Raw genomic sequence first — 23,211 nt, 5'->3', positions numbered from 1 at the left:
TTCATTTTGGTATTCTACTTTCAGGTTTGCAAAACTTACTGTACCTAAGGAACTTGACAGGTTACTTTAATTACTGTAACCTGTGAAATGGCAGATAAACTTAAATGAAATTCATACTAAACATTTACTAGAGGTAAAAAACCAAATCACTAACATGAACAGAACTTAAGGATAAAAAAAATTTGAAGTCATGCACACAGGCAGACTATGGAACAACTGCATGGCATATAAATTTGACTACAAAGATATTTGCTTGGGTTTTAAAACAAAGATTTTGAATACGCTACTGCTGGTGGGAAAGAGGGGGATATTTAGAGCCGGTGAGCTATCATATTGTAAGCTATTAACACTCCTACCATTAAGAAATGCCATTATAACTCCCACTATAAATTTCTCCATTTGAATAAATTAATGGAAACCAGTGCTTAGTTTGTGCATGACCCAATACTGAAGAAACACAGTTCAAACCAGTGCTACAGTGTGCCTCTTTTGAAGTTTATTCATTCACAAAACTCTTAACAGTTCACTGTACTGTAACCAGCTTACCAGGTGACATTGACCTTAGTATAAAAATAGAAAGGACAACCATCTCTAGAAAGGTTAGTATTAATTTCCATGGCTCAAGTCAAAACCCTGAATACCACTCTGACTTTTCTTTAAAAATGGCACGTCGCAGTCTTGTGGCAGCACACAAGATTCAGCCTGTAGCTTAAGAATATTTTACTTTAAGGCATGAGCTTTTAATGCTCATCAGCTACACAAGCTATCAAACCCTGGAAACTCTCAAGCTGTATAACAACTGTCACCAAATGATTTTTGCTTATTAAAACCCCTAATCTTTGAAAAATCTTCATGCATTACAAGCACAGCTCAGAGCTGAACATGGCTGGCAGTTTGTGTCTTACTCCAGAACATCATAAAAAAGAAAGCATAGCCACTGTAGTAAAAGTGAATTAAGAGTTGGTCTAACTTCTGACCAAAACGTCCCTGTGCTAGCACCACTCAAGAGCTTTATATTTGCTGGGTTCTCTTCTTCACCTTTAGAAAGAGTTTCTCTCATGGTATATAAACACTGATGATGTTGGCATTTTTCAAGTTCGTTTACAACACGCAGCTCTTCTATCATGAAGCCTCTTACTGAAATTTTGATGACAACACATATTCTAAGCAGCCACAGAACAGCTTAACATAGAATACACTGCTGAAAGGTAATCAAAGTATTTGCCTAAACCACATGTTTGCATGTAGCTGGTTTTAAGATTCACTTTGTGTGATAGCACTTGAACAAAACGATGATAAGAGCTCTGTGTACGAGTGAAGTAGGCTGACCTCCATCTTCAGGGTTCAAAACAGCCTAGGGTTGCCGAGTACTGCGTTTCTTGACCAGAACCACCATGATGTATGGGAAAGTCTTTTGCTTTGCCCTGAGAAAGAAATGAGGGCAAGAACAAAACTGAGCTATGGAAGGACTGCTTCACATCGTAACAGCAGGTACTCCTATTTTTCACTTTCTGATTTGCCTTTTTCTTTTTTTTTTTGCCTGCTGATGTGAAAGCATATCCAAAGGGAAAAAGATGATTCAGAAGTAACATTTTGGTATCTGTATGAACCAGAGAAGGTCACAGCGTCTGGACACTGTGCGCACTCTGACTGGGCTTTTACATTAACGGAGGAATTTGCACTAAGTTTATAGTGTATGATATATCATCCAGTAATATTCTATACCCACTCCTTGGCTATCCCAGCTTAACCTTCTCCCACAGTCATGGCCCATGTACTGCACCACTGCAAAAATCTGCAAGCAGAGCTCCAGCAAAGCCAGGACTTGGAAGTCTTCCTCAGAATATTCTCACAGCAAAACCATGTGTAGTACAAAACTGGTTATCAGCCCCCAGGTCACAACTCCCACTGCTATACTACTTTGCTACAAAGTCAGCCCAAGAGCTTTGTGTGTAGCACTGCATTCCCTGCAAGCTGAGAAGCTAGACCACTCAGGCAGCTTTCAATAGCAACTTTTATGACGTACTACCTGCAGACAGGTCCCTTCAAGATGATCCATTCTTCACCAAAGAAAAACCCAAACATACAACTACAGTTCAGCCAGCTCTATTTGGACATGGAGACAAGATTTCACTGTCCCTCATCTTGGACTGTGCCTTAGGACAAATCAGCAGTTAAAACTACCAGCGTTCACAAGAACATTGAGCCAGTGCTTCTGTGCTTTTTAATCCCACCCATCAACGCATGACAGTGGGAAGCACCAGGACTTTCCCCAGAGGTGCTACTACTGCCTAGAAGCCTAAATCTTTGCTAACTCATTCCTAGAATCCTAAATCTTTGCTCCTTTCAAATGGACTGCCTTGTGGCTGCCCCCTTTACTTTTACACATACAGAAGCACTTGCCTGAGTCTGTCTTCTGCAGCTCAAAATTGCCCCCCTCAGGCAAAACTGGACACAGGCAAAAAGTCTGGAATAGCTTTGTATCAGTGAGGCTTATTTATGCTCCAACTTTGCTGCATGAAGGCTACTAAGAGCACTGAATGCTGAACTAGTCTGCTCCCCATGTAAGAGGGGAGGAGGGTCACTGAATTGCAATTCACAGAAGATCTCATTTTGACACCAAATAGCAGGCAGCATTTGGTGCAAGCTGCACCTACATCAAGTTCCCAAGCCTCTACAACCCAGCAGAACCAGTCTTAAGGGTAAGCAAGATAAACCACTAGATAGTGCTGCTAATAAAAAAATCATTGTATATACTAATTAGCAACAATATTAGCGTGTTTTGTGAATAGTAGTAGTCAAACAGGGATGAGAGAACTGTTTAAGACTAGTAGAAATCCTGCAGTTCACTCTATTGCCAGGATGCATCCACTTTCTGCAAAACCTTATACCCTCAATTTAAGAAGTATTATATAAAGAATTAAGAGTTGACCTGTGGTCACTTACGCATTGCATAATTTCTAGCTAAATCAAGTGACTCTGATTTTTCTTTAGTTTTAATTGGCTTACAGTCCAGACTGTTAGATATTCAAGTAGCATTTAACATTTTTAACAGTTTGCCTAGGAAAAATAAATAGCAAGTTAAAACCCAGAATTTTGAATTTGAAATTTAAGGACCATACTAGAGTGGGAAACTGCATTAATTCATCAAGACTTAAAGCTCTGTTTTGCCTAGGGGTAGGGGCAGAGGCATACTATACCTATGGTGTTTTCTTTATAGATAAACAGCCTTAAATGTACTTAACATGGGCTTTTTACTGTTGAATTCTCAACTGCTCAGATACATCAGTTTCTAATCCGTTTAGTTTGGAACCTCCTCAAAGGTCTGTTTATTTCTCCTTCTTATGTAGCTACACATTAATGGTTAGCTCACCTTCAGTCTGTTCTAGAAGAGCTGCGAGTCAAACATTTTCTGCACAAACAGAGAAATGCTACACTACTATAATATGTCATTTGGCATAAAGTCACAGTTCCGCTTCCAGTAAGTGTTTATAAAGGCAGACAGAAATTTAGCTATGAAATGAAAGCATGCTGGGAAGCAAGGTAATTAGTTTACCTCACCGCACTATACCCCAATTCTATCACACAGAACTGCAGTTCTTTGTATTTCACAACCATGGAAGTCTCAAGTCAAATCCTGGATAAAGAAGGTAGAGTTCCCTCTTTTTTCTTGACTCCCATCTGCAGACAGCAGCAGCAGAAAGAAGCTGGATTTTTTTTGTTTTGTTTTTGTTACCTCTTCATACACCTCTCTGACAGCTGCTCCCCCTGGCTCTTCTTCTGGTTCCATTCCTCCACCTGGTACAATCCACTGATCGGGGTATCGGCTACTGCTTACCAACAGCACCTATAAATAATTGCAAATGACTGTTAAATATAGCTCACAAGTCAGGAATCTTGGTACCATCTACTTTTTCAGCAAGGCACTTACTCACCTAGCCAGATGGATTATAGACTTTAGAAATTAAACATAATAGGCAACCAGGAATTGTAAGAAGTAAAAAAGAAGTGACATTAACATCCAGTCTTTTTGATACAGCTAAGTCAAGACAATGTCATTATAATCTCCTTACACAAACACTTTCATCAGATGCTTAGGCACAATGTGAAAAATACACAATACAATATGCACAGGAATGAAGATGTACAACAAAAATCTAGTAACAATATTCTCCAATATCGAGTAAGTCTTAGGGCCATATAGATAGTAAAGCACGAGAATTAAGACATTTTCATCACACTGAAGTTAAAATAGTACTTCTGGAATGGCATCTTTTGGCTAAAAAACTGCGCTTCTGAAAATATTTCTATTTTTTAGTCTTAGACAAGCTTCTTTTCAGTTACTGAAGTGTTATATTAGTATGGCATGCTAACAATACTGCATAACTGAATTATAAGGAGAATACTTCATTTGCCCTTGTCGAATTTGGTTTCTTCTAACATTTCTGTAGAAGAAAAAAACTGCAACACATTGAATTTTAAACGATTTCTAAATTTAATAACTTTTTTTCCCAAGACACTTTAATTTCACTTAATTTGACTCTCTAACCTGGTCATATCATTGATATATACCAATTTAAAACCCAGCCTGTCCTTCATAATATTCAGAGCTGAGAAGATTTTAGCCACCTGTCCAACAAACTAGGATGCCTCATATTTGGAGTAATTTACAGTAGAAGTCAACGAAAATAAGACCCTGCTTCAGGATCACATGGAAATAAACAGTTTAACTTGTGTTTGAGACATGTCCTGATTACCAAGACATACTCAATCATCTGTGTAGTAAAAAGCTTCATATTCTAGGCAATACTTACATAAGCCCTACCCTGAAGTCAAAAGACAGCTGTGGGGAGCAAAGGGACAGGGTCAGTGTTCGAATCTTTAAAAGCAATTAAAAGACTAGTGACAAGAACCTCTGTCTAAAGGTTAAAGTATTGACTGGTACCAGACGACTGAAGTGACAGTCCAGTCCTTGCCAACTACCTTTATGGTCTTTAAACTCATCTCCTGTTGGATTAAGTAGGAAAACAATTCCCTGATGAGGGCAACAGGGAAATGCTTATCACTTATACTATGTCCCTTTGGCACTCATGGAAATATGGTGTAGGTTCATCTACAGGAACTGGGAGTGTAATTAAGATGACTGCATACCTTTGTGAATGCAACAATGCCTATGCATACTGAGGTGCACGTAGAAGAGCCTTATCTGACAGATATTTTCTTGTTGTAATGTTTATTTTATTTGCAGTCAAGATTTGTCCTACTCTGAAGGATTCTCCACTGTACTAATTTCCCCCAGATTTTTCCTATGCTTAGTAAGGAACACAGCAGAGACCTCATTTAGTACAGAATCATTCTTAGCATCTGATCTAAATGTTCACATTTTGAGTCAACTCAAATATTTTATTAAGCTGTCTAAAAACCTAGAAATAGTCAGCAAAGGCAACAAGGTTAGACACAAATTTGTCTCAACTTGATCTTCACAACCAAAGGTTTTAGTTTCCTAGGATCCTTTGACATTAACAAAAGATTCCCAGAGGGTACACAGCTCTACTAAATGTAGTTTTAGAAAAAGTTTTTCAACACGTAAGTGGAGCACCTCTATCACTACAAAGAACCACCATGTCGGCAATGCTTAAAGAGCAGTTGTAAAAATCAAGTTATGAATTCACTTGTGGGATCCCAGACATAAGCATTACACATTATTTTCTGCTGATGAAACGCACTCACTGCAGTCATGTGGAAGCTAGCAACAATGATGAACAAAAGGATGATTATATCACATTAAATCATTCCCAGCTTGGTAGAATGGTTTTAATCAGCATTCACCGTTTAGTTAAGGCTAAACATAAAATTCTTAATTACTACTAAGGGATAAATCAGGTTGATGGTTCTGGCAGTGTAACATAAAGCCAGGAATTTTTTATGCCTTTATATATAGTAGACAACTACCGCTAACCTGATCAATAGTCTACTGAGCTGGGTTTGTATACCTATTAGCTTTAAATTACCCTTTAAAAAAAGCAGAAATAAATACACCTAGCAAGTACTTGACATTAAAATACATCAACTCTGGTAAATAGGTTTTACAGCTATACATACACTAAACTCCCAAGCGTTACAGCCTGAGAGTTCATTCTGGTAACTATCCCAAGTCTCTACTAACCCTGGAACTGAAGCATTTTCTCAAGCATCCTTCCCTCTATGCTTTATTCTAGAGTGATCCCACTGCTTTTACACTCTGGAGCCAAGGGACCACACTAAGGTATATCCCCAATATCTTCAGATACACAAATTTTTTCCCACCCTGTAACATTAACATTTGAAGCCATTAGGGCATGAGACATCTGTCCTGGGGTATGCTAGCAAAAATGCACTCAGGGGTAATTAATTTCTACGAAAGCTGATAGCTAGCAATTACAAGGTTGTGTGGTAAGACTGAAAAGCACCCGACACAGCTCCTTTCAGTTACAGTAGCAAGCAACCTTGCACACACTTGCATGTTTTTGGTGTGTTGTTTTTTTATTCTATGTAGTAGATGTAGTTTTCAGGCGTTTCCAACTGTAAGTGGCCAGAAGACACATCCCACGGTACCTGAATCACTAGGCTGTAAATATAAAGATCACTTAATAATGAAGACGCCAAAAAACTGTGGTTGCTTGACAATGCACTCACATGCCAAAGGAAGTGCAAAATCAGCAGCAAAAAGCCAGCAATTAATCTTCCCTTAATATAAGTTAAGCAAATGAGTAAAATAGAGATCTAGGTCACCCAGACATCCAGTCTTTTCTGAGGAGGTTCATGTTCACGCAGATTACAGTAGTCTACTGGAAAACAAGACTGCAGAATCTCACATACCTACATTTTTTCTAGCCTCTGCACACTGAATTTTACATCATAACCACATTAGGCTCAGAAGAAAACAATGGTAGTACTTCCTATGCAGAGAAATCTGTACCCCTGTCTCTGAATGCAGAGAAAGGAATGTGATTTCTTGTGTTGTATTACTAGTAATCACTGCCTTTCCTATGTCATCTGAAAAAGTCTGACTGTTGAAAACTTGATCAAAAGATTTCCAAAGTACAGAGTTATGGCATCAAATCTGCTTGCCTAAGTTATACTGTTAAGTTTATCTTACTCCAAAGACTAAGGTAAAGCTATTATTTTCCATAATACTGACAAGTGAGGAAGTAAAGCTGCAAAATTCAGCTAAGAGGAGAAAAAGAAAAATTTTTCCACTAAGTCTCACTAGCCAAGTTTTTACCTTGTTTTCAACTCCAGGAATAGCAATGACCTTTGAGTGCAGTGAGGAACAGAAACTGCTAGCCAGCCTACTTGTAATAAGCACCTATCGATATGCTTAACCAAGGTATGGTTAACCAAAAACCCAAAGGTAATTACAGAGCATGTGGCATCATGGGACTTGCTCACTATAAATGCTAAGCCTAAAGACAAACAACCGAAAATTTCTGGAGACAGATGCCAAAGTTTTGGCCTGTTTAGTGTTCTCAAGTCAAAAGAAACTTGTGAAACAGTTAGCAGCCATATATTCCAGAAGACTAAAATGGCAACAGCTCAGAGTAATACAAATTACAACCAAAAGCTATTCTTCTTTGTATTTTTTTTTTCATATCAAGTGCTCAAAGAAGTAGAAAATTACTTAAGGTTATACAAAATATCATTGCTTCCTATCTTCCTTAACTGTAGGGCATTATAGCTTACAAAAATAATTGTATTAAAAAAATCAGCTTACATTAAAAAAAAAAAAGGCAAGGTTAAGGTTGAAACTTGCTAGACAGAACAAACACCCACAGCTGGATTCTCTTGACTTCAGAGCAGAGTCATCCACAACTTGAAGTAGTGAAGCAATAGCAGCAGAAGCCACTACAAACCAACTGCAAGATGGGATTTTTCCATAGCAGATGTATTACTTGCAAGGAAAAATGAAGTTACAGTTGAAAAGGTACCACTCCAGTTCCACAGAAATTATTTGTCATTAGACATCTTTGTAAGCTCTTTCCTCCCAGCCTAATCACATCTGTTCCTCTCTTCCCCACTGCACACCCCATTTTCTCCTCTCTTATCACCCCCACTAATCCACTAGCTATGTCCAACTTGCTGTTTGAATTACCTGATGGAAATAGCCAAGTTTGCCTTCTTTTATAGTAAACCCAGCAGTTAAAAGGAACAACTTTCAAGAGGAAGGTAATCAACCCCTCACTCCCAGAAGACCACTGAGCACATGTGGCTCAGTTGCAAAGAACACCATATTACTCAGATGTACAACTAAAAACAGCACAGAGAAGGAAAGGAGAAGGCAGGTGCATGGAAGACAAAGGATTTAGCTCCCAAGCTCTACAAAGTTAAGTACATGCAAACCATTTCAGAAGCTTTAAACTGGTCAGAGTATAGGAAAGATTGTAGAGGCAGCAAAACAATATGGCAAAATGCTGTTAGAGAGAACAGATGTAGTGCATGTTCTCACAGGCATCAGAAAAATTAAATGGAAAAAAAATTCAACCCTATTCCGAGAGAAAAACAGGACCCACTTTCATGGAGGTTAGTATAATGTAACCTAGCACACTCAGTATGGAAACTTCAGCCTACACAGTTGGTCTGCCAAAGTCATGAGCACATGAAAGAGTCATAAAGATGGTTTAATCCAAATACAACCAAAAGGGTCAGTCAAGCCCTATGATTTGTTTAAAAATGGCCATAAGCAGATGCTCAGGGAAGAACATGAGCAGGAAATATTTTTTTACTCCCTAACACTTCCAACCTACAATTGTTTTCAGCTCAGAAGCTTCCTTAGAAGTACTGGGAAACTACTTTGAACGATACAACACAGAAACATTACTAAGGAGCAAGGAAAAGCACCTCTCACAAACCCTGGATCTTATTTTCAGGATTCACTGTATGAATTTTTAGGCAAAAGCACACATCTCAAATTAGAGAGCACATGTCAACCTGCTACTGTAGTTGGAGATTTCCTTTATCTAGCACTTTTTGCTATTTTAAGAATCACTGCCTCATTTCAGTAGTTCTGAAACAGTTTCTCAGTTCCCCTATAGGTTACCTTGTCCTAGAATGCCATTGTCTCTTTTTGGACTCCAGAAAGTTGAAAAATGCAAGAGCTTTACAACTTGCCACAGCAATGCCACAAAGGTAGCATTTAGTAAGGAACATACTTTTGCCTTCCTGAAAATATTTTCAGTAGAGTGATTGCTTATAGTCCTCATTCTTTACTGCAATAATTTTCAAAGTGACTTTTTTTTAGCCTGGAGATGCAATGTGCACAAAGTTATTGTAGAGTCGTAAAAAACCTTGGGATCAGGCTTGACAGCATTTTAAAAGCTAATTACAGTCGAGGCTGCAACATCTTTACTTTCTCCCTTACATTGGCATAACAGGAAGCTGAGCTGGCTGAAAACTAGCTTGTGCCATTAAAGCTTAGTTTTCAGCCTGCACAAGCTCAACACTGATCCGTACACAGCCATACAAGGGACAGCACCGCACAAACTGGGGCAGAAAGGCATGACTGCAGCTGCCCAATTTCAGATCAGCCTAAGCCAATTCAAGAGCCTCTAGCAAAGTACTTTACAGACAATAGACTGAAAGGCAGTCCCCAGCTATGACGGAGGTTAAAAAGAAGATTTAGTCTCAATGAACAGGAATTGGCAAAGCAGCAGAGAAATGGCAAAACAACTAGCAGTACATTAATCCTAACACTCATTAACTTGAGCACAGCATTTTGAAAGCAACCCAGAAAACTGGGTTCTGTCTATACAATGTATTAAACTCCAAAATAGCCTGCCAACTTTAAATATCACTTTTCAAAGAAGCAGCAGCATGATGCTTAGACATCAATCAGTGCTACTTTACTGGCCTTCTGAAGATGAATGATAAAGAAATACATGCACATATAATACTTCAAAATCAGATCTGAAAATCATTTTTCCTTTGAGATCTTCTGATTTTAAGACTATATGGCAATAGGGCGAAAACCATCAGCCTTTTTCACAAGAAGTTTTGCCTTAACTTGCAATTAAAATAATATTATTCTATAAATTTCATTTCACATGAAATTCACGTATTTGCCTAACATGCTGTTATAGTGATGCAGAAGTTGAGTACCTTCCTCTGGCTAAAGTACTTTGTTTTGTTCTTCAGCTAAAGTGTTCATATCAGGAACAGACAGCACTATACTACTACGGCACATCAGTCAGAACACATTTTCTCACGTCAACAAGCACTCAAGTCACCTGTAACATTAGATCTCCCACTAAGCTTTAGTATGCTTCGGAGAGTCAGATGTGACAGGTCTCAGTGTGATGAAGGGTGCAGATCTTCCACCCAGCCATATGGCAAAAGGAGATTCCTGGCTGCAAGAAGCCTGCAAACAAACAAGAAACCCCGAAGTGTCTATAAAAGGAGTTTTACTTCTGACACTGGGTGAGTTTCTCAATCCACTTTACAATACATCCTTCTTCCTTTCTGCTTGCCAATACAGACCGGGGAGAAAACACATAAGGTAGTAGGGGAAGAGCTCAAACTCCTATTGCTGCCCATTCCTTTATAACTTGAAACCACAGCCTAATCTTGAGCAGAACTGGGCTCTACCAGTTACTCAGCAACACAACCTGTTTGACTAAGGGATCAGCTTCCAAGCGCTTGTCAGAAACAAGAGCTCTAAGTCTTTGAGAACCATTCAGCTGTAGGTAAAGACAGGACAAGGTTATTTATTGACAAGTACCAGTTACCTTTTAGCCTTTTTTGTCTTTGAGATACTTGGAAAGAAAACACACATCTTCGAAGGCGAAATCTGTTTTAAAATATTTACGTTTATAGGACTGGTTCCACTGAAGCGCTTAAGCACTAAGTCAGAAAGCCACCTAATTAAAATAAGCTTGTTAAGTGCTCTACAAACAAGACTGGAAAAAATACACATCAACCTGTGGTCCATGAACTCACCTATCTACAAAAGATGTTTGAGAAAACATGGCTGCAAATCCTAGCTAGAGATACATATGCCTATATATGTGTGTGTGTATATGCCTATGTATCTCTAGCTAGGATTTGTGTATATTTCTGAAGAAGTCTGCCACTCCGCAGTTTCACAGAAACTGGTAACTTGGAAGTTTTGAGGACCACTGAGTTAACCAGGGCAATTCAAACAGAAACATAGCCATCAGTGTAAATCCTCAAAATAAACTTACAATGCTGCTGGTAAGCTATAAAGGATATTTCCTCAAGTATTTAAACACTTACAAATACTACCAGTTCAAGAAAACAGCATCTTGTAAACAGGGCAAAACACAAAACATGTTTTTTGTTGCAGGACACCTTAGCCTGATGTTAGACAGGTACAGCCATGTTTCCTTCTTCCCTCAACCCATTTTTAGCAACTACCCACCCCATTAAACATATTTGTATGGCATAGACAAATAATACCATAGGTACTGCAAAAAAAGTAACTGGAGTTTTGCAATAAAAACAGCCTGTTGTTGAGCGATTTCAGTATCTGAAGAGGCACAAGTGAAGACTGAAGCATCCTGCCATGGTGGACAGCTGAATTCCTACAGCTTCGCTGAACTTGCAGGCTTCTGCTGTTGGCAAGCAGTTGCAGTTTGTCAAAAAACATCCCAACATGAAAGCAAGGTGCATATGCAGTGCCTGCAGAAAGCGTTTTTTCTGTGAAAGGAAGGATAACAAGGTGCTTGTGTTTTATAAGTTGGTTACCTGATACAAATCCTACCACAGCAACCTAATGTTCAATTATATTTCTTAACACTAACACAAGCTTAAACCACTGCAGAACCCCATACAAGCCTGCAGGGATACACCATAAACAGATGCTGTCTCTGTAGATACATCATAAAGAGCTATTTTGGAAGCTGTTTACAGGTCTTGATTTTTTGAGCTACACCCCTTCCTACACCACACTGATGATGTCCATGTATCAAGAAAATGCTGAGGAAAAACTAAGGTGGCAATCATCCTATGCCAGTTATTCCGCCTGTATGTTAGCAGGGCAGGGCCATGAGACAGAACAAGTAAAAACCACACCACACCTGAAGTGTATATTGAAATGTGTATTCTCCGGTATTTTAAAACATGCTTATATACTATTAGGTAATCACAGACCAAGCTAAGTAATCTTTCAGTCCATACATTGCTTTGGAGAACACGCCAGCCTTAAATACGGTGCCAAGGTCATATGCCAATTTATATTTTTAAAACACACACTATCTGTGCATTTACACCTGAGAGCTTACACTGAAGGATAAAGAAACCAGATGACAAATTCTGAGTCAAGTATGGAAGATCTTTCATCACTGTGCAAGTTTATTTACAATAATTCCTAGAACATTCCATTTTGCCAGGGTAGCCAGGTGACGATTCTGGGCCCTGGTTTTACACATCAAGTTGCATTACAATAGGTCTTTCTGGTTTTCAGATTATTTAGACCAATGCAAATAAAAATAACATTTTACTTTTCCTTTATTATCCTTTAATAAAACAATTGCTGGTATGAAGCAACAGCTGTACGAAACTGCAGAACACTACTATTTTTTTTAAATAATGGAACAGTGACCACCAGAACAAGGTAGATTAAACAAGGGTTTCTTAAATCTTGACATGCTACAGCCCAAGAAATAAATTTCTCTAAATCAGACAAAAAAGGAGACACAATACTAGGTGCCTATCATTTTTAACTCAAAGTTCAGAGGCAATAGTTGTCATGCATGTGTATGCCCTACTACAGGAAAAAAAAACCCAACATAAAAACTACTTTTCCCGTAAGTGTGCGACAATACAGTTATCCTCACTACTGTATCAATAGTAATAGAAAACCCTTCCCATTTATTTTTCTCTCTTATACAAGGCTGAACAACAAAAATGGCAACATTAAAAACTCAAAAGCTTGAAGACTTTTTTTTCATATGAAACTATTTTTTAGATCTGCCACTAGCAACTGCTGGCTGATCACTAAAGGAGGGCTTTCAATACTATATCCAATTACATAAAGCAGTTTTACAGATGCCAAAATAATTAGAATGCACTCACGTTTCAGATTCAAGGTATTTAAAAATAACTGCTCATTTATTTGTATAATACGCAGCTGATGGAAGAAAAATTAAATTAGCTTTTAAAATTGTTTTACTTATCCAACTAGAAAAAAATGTTTATTACTATTTGCTCTTGCTGCTTTAAAGGCCTGCCTCATTCTCTGCTTTGAGAGGTACGAATTTCCTTGCCTACCCTCCGCTTAGACCCTAAGACAGCAGCATTTTACGTAAAACCAGTGTTTGCAGAATACTGCATAAGCAATTCCAACCCGTGGAAGCAGTTGGTCCTCAGTACCGGGAGAGGTTCTCTTGCGGGCTTATCCTAAAGCTGCCGTCCACATCTCCTAGTTGCTCAAGGAGAGACTTGCATTTCCTCATACACAAATCCGCCAGCCCATCCCAGTCTGCTGAATGCCATCAGCTTTTTGCACACACCTAACAGCTTCTGGCTTGTTCAAAGCAAAAAGTCTGCAGCCCCCACACATTTCATGCCCACATAGCCTCGTTTCATTTTTTCACGGGATTCCTCCTGCTTCATTTCCAGCAATTTTTTTTTTTTTTTCATTCAAAGGGCAGACAGTCCCTGCAATTACTGCTTCACTTCCATTAAGAACAACAGAAAGAGCCAGCACTTAAGCTCATATCCAGCCATCTTACTCTCTCTTCAGCCCAAATGGCAGCACCGAGAGACCAAAACCAGCAGCACTTTAATGGCAACAGTCCAAGAGACCTTCTTCTAAAACACTGAGAAAAAAAATATCCAAAGCTACTGGCCACATTACTTGGCTATTTGGATATTTTGGATATTTTTTTTTGTAAAGCATATAGTGTCACAGCATGAAGGCTATAAAATCTAAACCAAAATGGGCTATAAAGCTCTAAATTGGCATATGTGGAGTCACTTGAAGATGAAGAAAGAAACAGGAAGGAAGGATTTTTGCAATGGTGTGTCTGGACAACCATCAGTCATCTCACAAGTACATGCTTTCAGCTGCAATGCCAGCTCTCAAGACAAAGCAGAAGCTTTTGACAGGTTGCAAGGCTGCGGGCAAGCCCAGTTTCCAGCTCGTAACACCCAAGAGAACTGACTCAACAATTTTAAGCCTAGCAGCAAAGACTGTTGGTAAGTCTAATTGGACAGGGTGCTGTAGCTGGAGAGTAGAAGTTCAGCAGCTGTATTTCAAACTGTGTGCAGGGACCACCGGAATTTTGCCTCAGCAGTATTCTAGAGTCCACCAATGTTTTGAATTAAGAAACAAAGAAGTGAGCAGAAAGTGAAAGGAAATACAATATGGTTTTACCAAAATGATCCTTTGTTACCACAGTCTTTTTTCAATTGACGCTTTGCTTCACTGTCCATAAAACTCAGCTGTAACATGGGCTTCAACAAGGCTACAAAGGTAGCATGAGAAGTGTAATATGCATTGGAAACAGACCAAGCAGCCATAATAAGCAGATTTTGCTAGATGATTAACAATAGATATATTAAATGTTTTGGTGACTGGCCTGATTTTCATTGGTGATGAGCACAAAAAGCTATTACTGAAATTTGTAAGTCTCCAAACTCAGAGGCAGTTGTCCTTAAGTCATGGTATTAACAGAGGTCTCATGCTGAAGTTACAGAAGAAAGTCACATTTGGTTAAGAAGAACATATTGCCAATCTAATGCACAGGTCACCAAGAATTTCTAGTACAAGTTGAGAGTTCACGATGTGGGAACAAGTTAGAGACTTAGATACCACCACTAATCACAAGATGACTACATGATAGCTTTACAATCATGATACAGATGGGTCTTATCACAATGTTTTTTTCTTGTATAGCCACAGAAGTACTAGTAACCTTTTGCACAACACAGTGATATTCCATCTAAAGCAAACACAACTGTCGCCTACCTTCAAAAAACATGGCTGTCAAACTGAAGGAGATGAAAGAGCTACCAGGATGATCAGAAAAAGAGAAAACCGGTTTTAAGAGACGAGGTTTTAAGACTTCAAGTCCATCAAAAAAGTGCTGAGAAAGGAATGACTGCTGTCTACAGATATGTCCTAAAGCTAAGTGCAAGGAAGGAGGAAAAAGGCTAAGGCACAGGCACAACTGGATACAGACTGACCTTTCAGAAAGTCAGAACCGAAGTAGGAAGACGGGTTAATTCTAAGATTTGTATCAGAAGATTGCTGCAGATACTCATTCTTCCAGATGGAAACTAACCAGCTGAAAAGTAGAACATGATCTATTGAGAGAGTCTTGCAGACAGTATCCCCAGTAAAGAAAAAAAAAGTTGTGATTTTGATTTCTTGCTTTAAGACACCTAAAAAGAAATGTATTGCTAAAGATTGCTTTCAGTTATCTGTTCTATTGTCTCTCCTCCCATGTCAAGCAATTCTTTGCTTATGGGGTAAGTAACCCTGTAGGTTAAAATAACTATCAAAACTATTCCACCCCTTGCCCCCCCCAGTTTCTACAGGAGTCTGCTGTTCCCCTCTTCTCCCTGCAGTCATTCGGGCACACCCTTTGTGCTCCTTCACAGCAGAAGTTACCCTGCACTTAAAGATCCCTGGAGACGTAGGTCAGCTGAAAATCAATGGCACAATCTCTAGAGAATTGGGAAGGAAACACTGAAAACATTTACATGGAGTTTGAAGTAGACCTACGCAGAAACTTATGAAGACAACGGTGTTAAAGAACAGAAGAAAGACTCATCCAGCCAATTCGGGGAACATGGCTGGTGACACAAACTAATCACAAACAGTATTCAAACTTCTAAGGAATAGGTTCTGTATTGAATCAGATGGAGCTGGCACTTGGGAAACATCTAAGCAAGTTCAAGATGTTGCCCTCGCTTTTCTGGAAATAACTTACCAGAAAGTGATTTGAACCATTTCCACATGGTTAATCTATGTGTTATCCCATGCATTTCACCCTCAAGTGTGCCTACTTGCACAATGCCAAAGCCCAGCCTCATGCCAGCCATAGAGGTGCTCCACCTGCAATACCAAAAAGTGCTCCAGTGCAACAAGTGTCAGCATCCACTCTTCTTGCACAGCCCAGCAAAGCTGCTACTGCCATCCTTGGCCTCCGAGGGTGTTCTTACACACAAACAATTTTTTGAAGCAGCCAGTGGTCTCACTTGGATGCAAGATTGAAAGAAAATATGAGAAGCTGCAGCAGGAAATGAAGGATGAATGGAAACTACCGACAAAGGTGACCCCAACCATGAAGTTCCAAGTACACCTGGTGCAAGAAAGCTTTTAACAGTGGCTCAAGCGTTTGAACTCCAAACAACTCTGAGCTGGAGTAGCACCCAAAAATAAATACTGAAGACGCATAAATGGGGAAGCATGCTGGAGTATCGGAGGTGCTGCTGAAACCAAAGAAAAGCTAGACCAACAGCAAGAACTAGCAAGATTCCTGCTGGGCACCTTTCTCCTTTACAACATTAGGAAAAGCCGATCAGCGTAGTCCCAAGGCTGTACTTATTCCACACAGGGAACGGCATATACCAGACCGCCATACAAATTTTTTTTTGCCTAAACCGTGGGGTCCGTATTTTGAGAACAGGCCTCTCCCTGCTGCATTATATTGCTTAGTAGATGCTTAAGCAAGACATTTGCCATACTGGCAGCTTGGATAGGACGCTTGCTTCTTCCAGCATATAGATAAAGGAGGGGAAAAGCCCCAAGCCCTAACCTTTGTAGTTATTTTATAGCTATGACACAAAATGAAAACGAAAAGCAGTTAAAGGTATGCTTCTAGCCTGAGACAGTCTATAAATGCATTGTGCAATGAAACCATCAGCAAAGTTTCCAGACAACGACCAGTGCAATTGACCTTGGCTAGGAATATAGGACAACTTTGTTGCCACCTCCCGATTCTGCTGCAACATAAAACCCCGGCTGAGCCCTTATCCTCTACAACCAAAACCGCAGCACCCACCCCCCCCCTCCCCCGACCTCCCTGACAACATATTTGAAAGCACCACTTATACCCTGTTGGCGAGGAAAAACAGGTTTTTCAAAGACGAGATTTTTTTTTTTTTTTCTCCTTTTTTTAAATCCCACCCAAGTACGGCAGGGGGTTCGCCTTAAGGGCGACACCAGCCCTGCCCTGGCTGCGCCATTACACGCGATTTTCCTGCGCGTTACGGTCACACAAAGGATAACCCCGGAGTTCCAGCCGGTGTCCCGTTCCTCACCGGCAACCCCCCCCCCCCCCCCCACGGGACACGACCCCTCCCCCCCCCCCCCGGGGCACCGCCCGCCGCGCGGGGCCGCTGACAAAGGCGGGCGCCGCTGCACGTGGGCCCGCCGCCCCAAGATGGTGGGCGAGAGGCGCGGCCCGCCGCGTCCGTTCCTCTCACGGTCCGGTCCGGCAAGGGGCGTGAGGGGGGGGGAAAGGGGAGCCCGCCGCCGGTTCAGCGAGCGTGGGGTGTTCGTGCGTGGGTGTCTGCGCAGCCCCACAGCGTCGCGTCCCCTCCCTCCCCCGGTACGACTCTGTGTGTGTGAGGGGTGTCTCCTCGCCCCCCCACCGCCCAGACAAAGGGACGCGGTACCGGTGGGTGACGGGGAGAACCGGAGCCCGGCCCGGCGCTCCTTCCCTCCCCGACCCCCCCCCCCCACACGGCTCGTCGGGCTCACCTCGTCCTCCCGCTCGCTGCGGAAGCAGAGGCACGCCGCCCGCTTCTTGTAGCCTTCCCGGTCGTACGTCCGCGTCTGGTTCGGCTTAAATTTCATCATAGAGGCGGTGACACGCCGGCTACCCCCGGCCGCCGCCGCCGCTGCCGCCGCCGCCGCCGCCACGGCTCCGCTCCCCGAGCGCTGCCGCACGGGCCCCCCGCTCGGGAGGGAAGGCCGGTGTCCAGCTGCCAAGCTCCTGTCACAGCAGCGCCGCACCGCTGCCACCACCCCAGCGGCCGCGCCGCGCCATGGAGGCTCACCCTCACCGCTCCGCGCTTGGCTTGGCTTGGCTTGGCTTGGCTCGGCTCGGCTCGGTTCGGTCCCTCACGCCGCCGCCGCGGCGGCCGCCCCTGCGCCCACTATTTAACTGGAACGCACATTCCTGCGCCCGCGCGCCCGCCGCTCCGCACCGCGCAGGCGCCGGGGCGGGGAGAGGCGGGTCGCGGCGGGAGGGCGGGCGGGGAGGGAGGTAAAAGGCCGGTCACGGCGCAAGCGGCGGGCGTGCTTAGTCACCGGCGGGGGTCTCGCTGAGGGGAATGTTGCCGGCTCCTGAGGGGAGCGAGGTGGCGGAGTAAGGCTCTGGGCTGAGGCGGGTTCTGCCCTCACAGCCCCGCGGGCTGACAGGAACCGGTCCGGCGCCCCCGCCGAGCTGACAGGAACCGGTTCAGCGCCCCCGCCGAAGCCGGAGGCGGGCGTGGTGCGACACGGCTGCCTCACGGGTTCGTGCGAGCCCGGTGTCCCTGTAGAGCGGGAGCGGGCCCGGGCGATCCCTCAAGGGCGACCGCCGGCGCCGCTCCAGCGGCGTTGGGCCTTCGTCCAGCGCGGCTCAAGGGATGCGGGCTCTCTGCTGGCAGCCTCCGTGGCAGGGAGCCCGGCGTGGGTGTGCGAGGCAGGGTGGCTTTTCCCTGCTGCGGGGCTCGGTAGGTGGAGGATGCGCGTGGCTCAAGGAGCGTAGCTTTGGCCAGTGTGAGGTAAACCGTTTTTTGAAGCAACTTGTTGTCAGAAGAACCTGGGGTGCGCAGGCAGGCTGTGCTTTTTTGTTTGGTTTTTTTTTTTCCTTTTTGTTTATATAATAACACTATTTAGGAGATGAAGATGGACAGAAGGCCTTCCCAATGCTGCCAGTGGGCCAGGAAAAGGTCTACTACCCAAATACCTTTATTATCATCTGGTAGAGCGAAATGTCTGGTGTTTTTATTATCGTAAAATAAAAAACCAAAATCCCACAAAACCCAACCCAAAAGCAAAACAAGGAATTGCTACTCTTTTCAGTGGCCCTGGATTGCCATCGATCGCGAGTAGCCATCAAAGCACTTGCTGCCTGTGCATTAAAGACTGCTTAGTCCTGTTGGCAGACGGAAGGTAGTGTGCTTATGTACTTGTAGAAATCACCCATCCAAACTGTTCCATGAACTTTTTCCTTCATCTGAATCCTATTAATCTTCAGTAGGCTCCTTTGTGCATTTAGAGGGGACCAATGTGCTTTAAAACCCTGCCCTACTTGTTTCTTGTTGTTCCCAAACACCTATTTTTATTTTTTTTTTTTCATCCTAAGGTTGGGGGTTTTTTAACAATTTTGTTGATCGGTAACAAGTCAGACTTTTTATATGCTTTTTGTGCCATGCATTGAAAGGAGATTGGGTAGTCTTCACTGGTTACTCTGTTTCTTAGTGAAATTTGGACCTTCTGTTTTTCAGAAGGTGAACTGAGTGCCATGGGTCAGTGCAATTATCACACTTGAAAACCATGGGAGGAAGGAAAGTGCAATTGTATTAAATTATATTATTTTGTTAAAGTTATAATAAGCTGTAAAGTCAAACACCTGAAGATTAAGAAACTCCAAATTTAATTCGCTTTTGCACATTGATTACTTGTGTAAACATATTTTTCTTAAGACGGCCCCTGCCACTTTTGCCACTTAGCAAATGAACTGGCAGATCATATTTCTTCGTTTCTCCTTGTTCAGTGCAGATCCAGGTCTCATTTATGACTACCTGTCATCTGTTAGGCCTCAAGCTACGTACAATTTTAGTAGTTATTTAATGGATCCTCAGTCAGAGTAAATTCTTTTTTGTGCAGGAAAGACCGATACCCAATTAGTATCTGAAGTTTTTAGTTCAGACTTTAAAGGGTTGAGATCTGAAACCTTTGAGAATGCTGAGGAGTAAAAACATGTTTTTGATGCCTGTGTTCATAAACTTGTCCATGATACAGAAACGGGAGCATGGCATGGTGTAATGAAACTCAAGGACTACAAATTAATATTGCACAGTTAGTCATTGCACCAACATTTCTTAGATTTTACGTGTTTTGACCTTGCCACCTTTGCTGTATTCCCATGTAGTTTTAAAAATACATCTTTACAAAGAGCATAGGTATGCATTCATGTAATGCATATAGTGAAAAAATTTGCCATTGATCTGCTTTTTCTAATAGACCATTATGATAGAGCTCATTTTGCTTTGGGTTGTTCTTTGAGCTACTGTTTCAGGGCTTACCTTTTAAGACAACACATTTTAAGTCCGATATGGCTGTTTCGGATATTTTTTTGTTGTTTGGGAGGCTTCACCTCTCATGCAATTGGAGGAAGTTCAAAAGTAGGATTTATACTTAACGAGAGCAGTGTCCAAAGATCAGATGAGCTTAGGCCAGGTTTTCCACTTTTGTACAACTCACCCCTCCCACCCCCAAAAACCAAACAAAACATTTGACTGCCAAATCAGAACACAACACACAAATCCTATCTCCATTGTGAAACTCGATGGTTTCTTTGTCACGTATCACAGAGGTATGAGCCGGAAGAAAGAGCTTAGTGAGACAGGCCAGTTAGTAGGCTGGCTATAGTTATGTTTTCTAGTCACGTATCCTCAAATGTGGTAACAACTCCAATGATTTGTAAATTTATTGGGGTTCTCTTTGTTTTTGTGAAAGGCCCAGCTTCTGCCTTTATTATTTTGGCTTTTATTTTACAAATCAGAAGAAACCCAACTTTGTGAATATGGAAAAATACTAAAAAATAATGACAGATGAATCCTAAAAAGTGAAGTGGTAGGACATCTTGGTTTTTGGACATTGAGGGATTTTGATTTGAGAGGTGCTTTTTGTTTTGGGGGTTTTTTTGAGAAAAGATGAGATTCATTGTGCTAGAAATTAAATGCTTGAAATTATTTTTTTGTTTGTTTGTTTGGAGATGTGATTCTTAAGTGGCTCTTGGTTTTTAGAATGATCGGGAGGCTTGAATCTTAAAGATTTTTGTATTTTTGTGTAAGTATTCAATTTTTTTGTAAGTCTAATTTATGTGGTCTTTCTATACACAAGTCAGCAACAACTGTATGTGAAACAGATCATCAGTAAATAATTAACATTTACAATGCGATCGCATATATTTGCAGTAGTTCTGTAATGATGCATTGCTTCATATTTTAATGCAGTGTATGAATACTGGGTATCAAATTATGATTGCATGGGCTATATTACTGAAAGGAACTGCTACAGTGTGGTGACAAAGGTCTGTTTTATTGAGAGGTGAGGTTTTTTGTTTGTTTTTTGTGAAGAATGTCTCTGGATTTTGTACTATAGCTACAGCAATTGTGAAGTAACTGACGATACCTGGAGTACAAGCGTGAACCAGAGCTGAGTGTACAATGCAGGATGCAAAGATACTTCAAAGGAAGTTCAAAAACCTTTACATTCAGACAAAAAATAACTTTCCACCTAGCTGTAGTTACACTTTTGAGTGAGGTGAAGTCTGCTTAAATGCAAGGGAACAATTTTCTTTTCCTTGGGAAGAAAGAAACAGGTTTAAAAATTTACAGAGTAATTAGATTTTCCAGTTCCCTTGACCTACATTTATTGCCAAGACCAGAAACTGCAGTGTTCAATAACTATGTTCTGGCAAGTTTTATATAACTTTTTTTTTCACTTGTAGTTTATTACGGTTAATAAAAATGAAATATTTGCTTTGGAGGTACTTTCAGTCCTTTACCATTTGCTCTGAAGAGAAATAGATACTGAGGTGTTTTTTTTTTTTTTTTTCACCTCTGCAAATAGCACATCAGATTAATTACTTTATCTTAGGGAAATCAGTGTCTTTAGTTATAATAATTCCAGACGATCATTTGTTCTGTCATGATTGTAACATTTCTTTGGTATTTAACACTTAAACCATCACAAAAATCCAAAAGTTGAGGAGTGTACAGTGTATTGAGAATGCATCCCTCTAGCGCTGCATTGTGTGGGCTTTTGGAACAGTAAATCCTCATTCAGCTGCACTGTAGTCGGGTGAACGGCTGCCTGCAGCTCTAGGCCCAGTCATCATTTCAGCAGAATTTAGGAGTAACTGTAGCATTGAGGTTGGTTGGCAAGGTTAACCTGACAACCAGACTGGTTAGCATCTTTCCCAAGCCTAGAAAAAAATTTTAAACATATTTGAATATAAGAAGGTTTGGTATATGGAAAGGGTAAGTATTCATCAAGTTAGTTTTTACTTAAGGTGATTTACTCCCCCAAGATATAATAGGAGGGAGCAGTGAGTCTTTGAGATTTTATACTACTCTGTGGTTAGTTGTAAGGAAGCAAATGAGAACGGTGCCAAGCTAACTTCCCTGCAAACTTAAAATGTCACCTTTCCAATGATTTAGCAGTTATGAAAATGCCAGCATTAGTCTTAAAATACTTTTAAGTGCCAAAAAATATGCAAAAAACTTGCCAAATCATACACATACTCTCTTCTGGTAAACACTGAACAGAGAGAACTTAAAAAAATGGAACACATTTATTTCTAAATCGTGCTTCTGCATAAAGCAGCATATATATAGTAATTCCCACATCATCTTTTTTCCCTGAGAGCCAGATCTTCACCTGAGTCTCTTGTAAAATGCACTTTGAAGAGAATACACGTACATGCTCACTATGATAAGGGTTGCATTCTGCATCCACAGGGCTCCCTTGTGTTCAGGTGAATCCAGAGCACCACTACAGCTGCCAACAAATATCTTTTCTTTTGGTTGTTATCGTTGAGCAACTTGTTTGAACTGTATGCAATTACACTATTACTGTCTGCCAATCCAGCTTTATAATCTTGCCTTTTATGAAAAAGTATAGTTAGCATTGCTTTGGTGCCTGGTAAGAGTGACCCTCCCGGTAAAGATAGGGTTTTGCATTAAATGCTTACAAATGGGGATAAATAATAGTCACCAGTGGATGAAAAGGAGGATATCAATTAAACTACGTTTGTTTGATTGTAGACACCTGAGCATGTTTATTTTTATATAGTAAGAGTATTGTATGCTTTTGTGTGCTTTTATGGGTTCAGTGAATTGTGATTGGTTTGGATTTGCTTAAAATTGAACTTCTTTTAGCAAAATAAAAAAAGTAGTATTTTACAGAGCAGTTTAGCATATTTTATTGGGTTTCTACAGTAAAGCCAGATTGATGATACTCAACTTGGATAAAAATACCTGAAG

General features: G+C 41.1%; 1 protein-coding gene across 3 annotated transcripts in view; it reads right to left on the bottom strand.

Moving 5' to 3' along the window:
- Nucleotides 1-18,126, bottom strand: part of NUDT4 (nudix hydrolase 4) — a 30,179-nt gene extending 12,053 nt beyond the window's left edge. The window contains exons 1-2 of one of the 3 annotated variants that reach the window (XM_049792277.1): nt 17,708-18,126; nt 3,737-3,847 (exon numbers count right to left, since the gene is read on the bottom strand). In XM_049792277.1, coding sequence (XP_049648234.1) covers nt 3,737-3,847; nt 17,708-17,806 — 210 coding nt within the window. In that variant the 5' untranslated portion in view covers nt 17,807-18,126. Of the gene's footprint in view, nt 1-3,736; nt 3,848-10,262; nt 10,385-17,707 lie in introns of those variants that run through there. The other 2 variants (XM_049792278.1, XM_049792279.1) reach the window with 2 other exon arrangements.
- Nucleotides 18,127-23,211: the final 5,085 nt, after the last annotated feature.

Source organism: Accipiter gentilis, chromosome 34 (genome assembly GCF_929443795.1).
Source record: "Accipiter gentilis chromosome 34, bAccGen1.1, whole genome shotgun sequence".
Lineage (NCBI taxonomy): Eukaryota > Metazoa > Chordata > Aves > Accipitriformes > Accipitridae > Astur > Astur gentilis.
The sequence above is the reverse complement of the archived record's forward strand: the minus strand, read 5'-3'. Positions and strand labels throughout refer to the sequence as shown.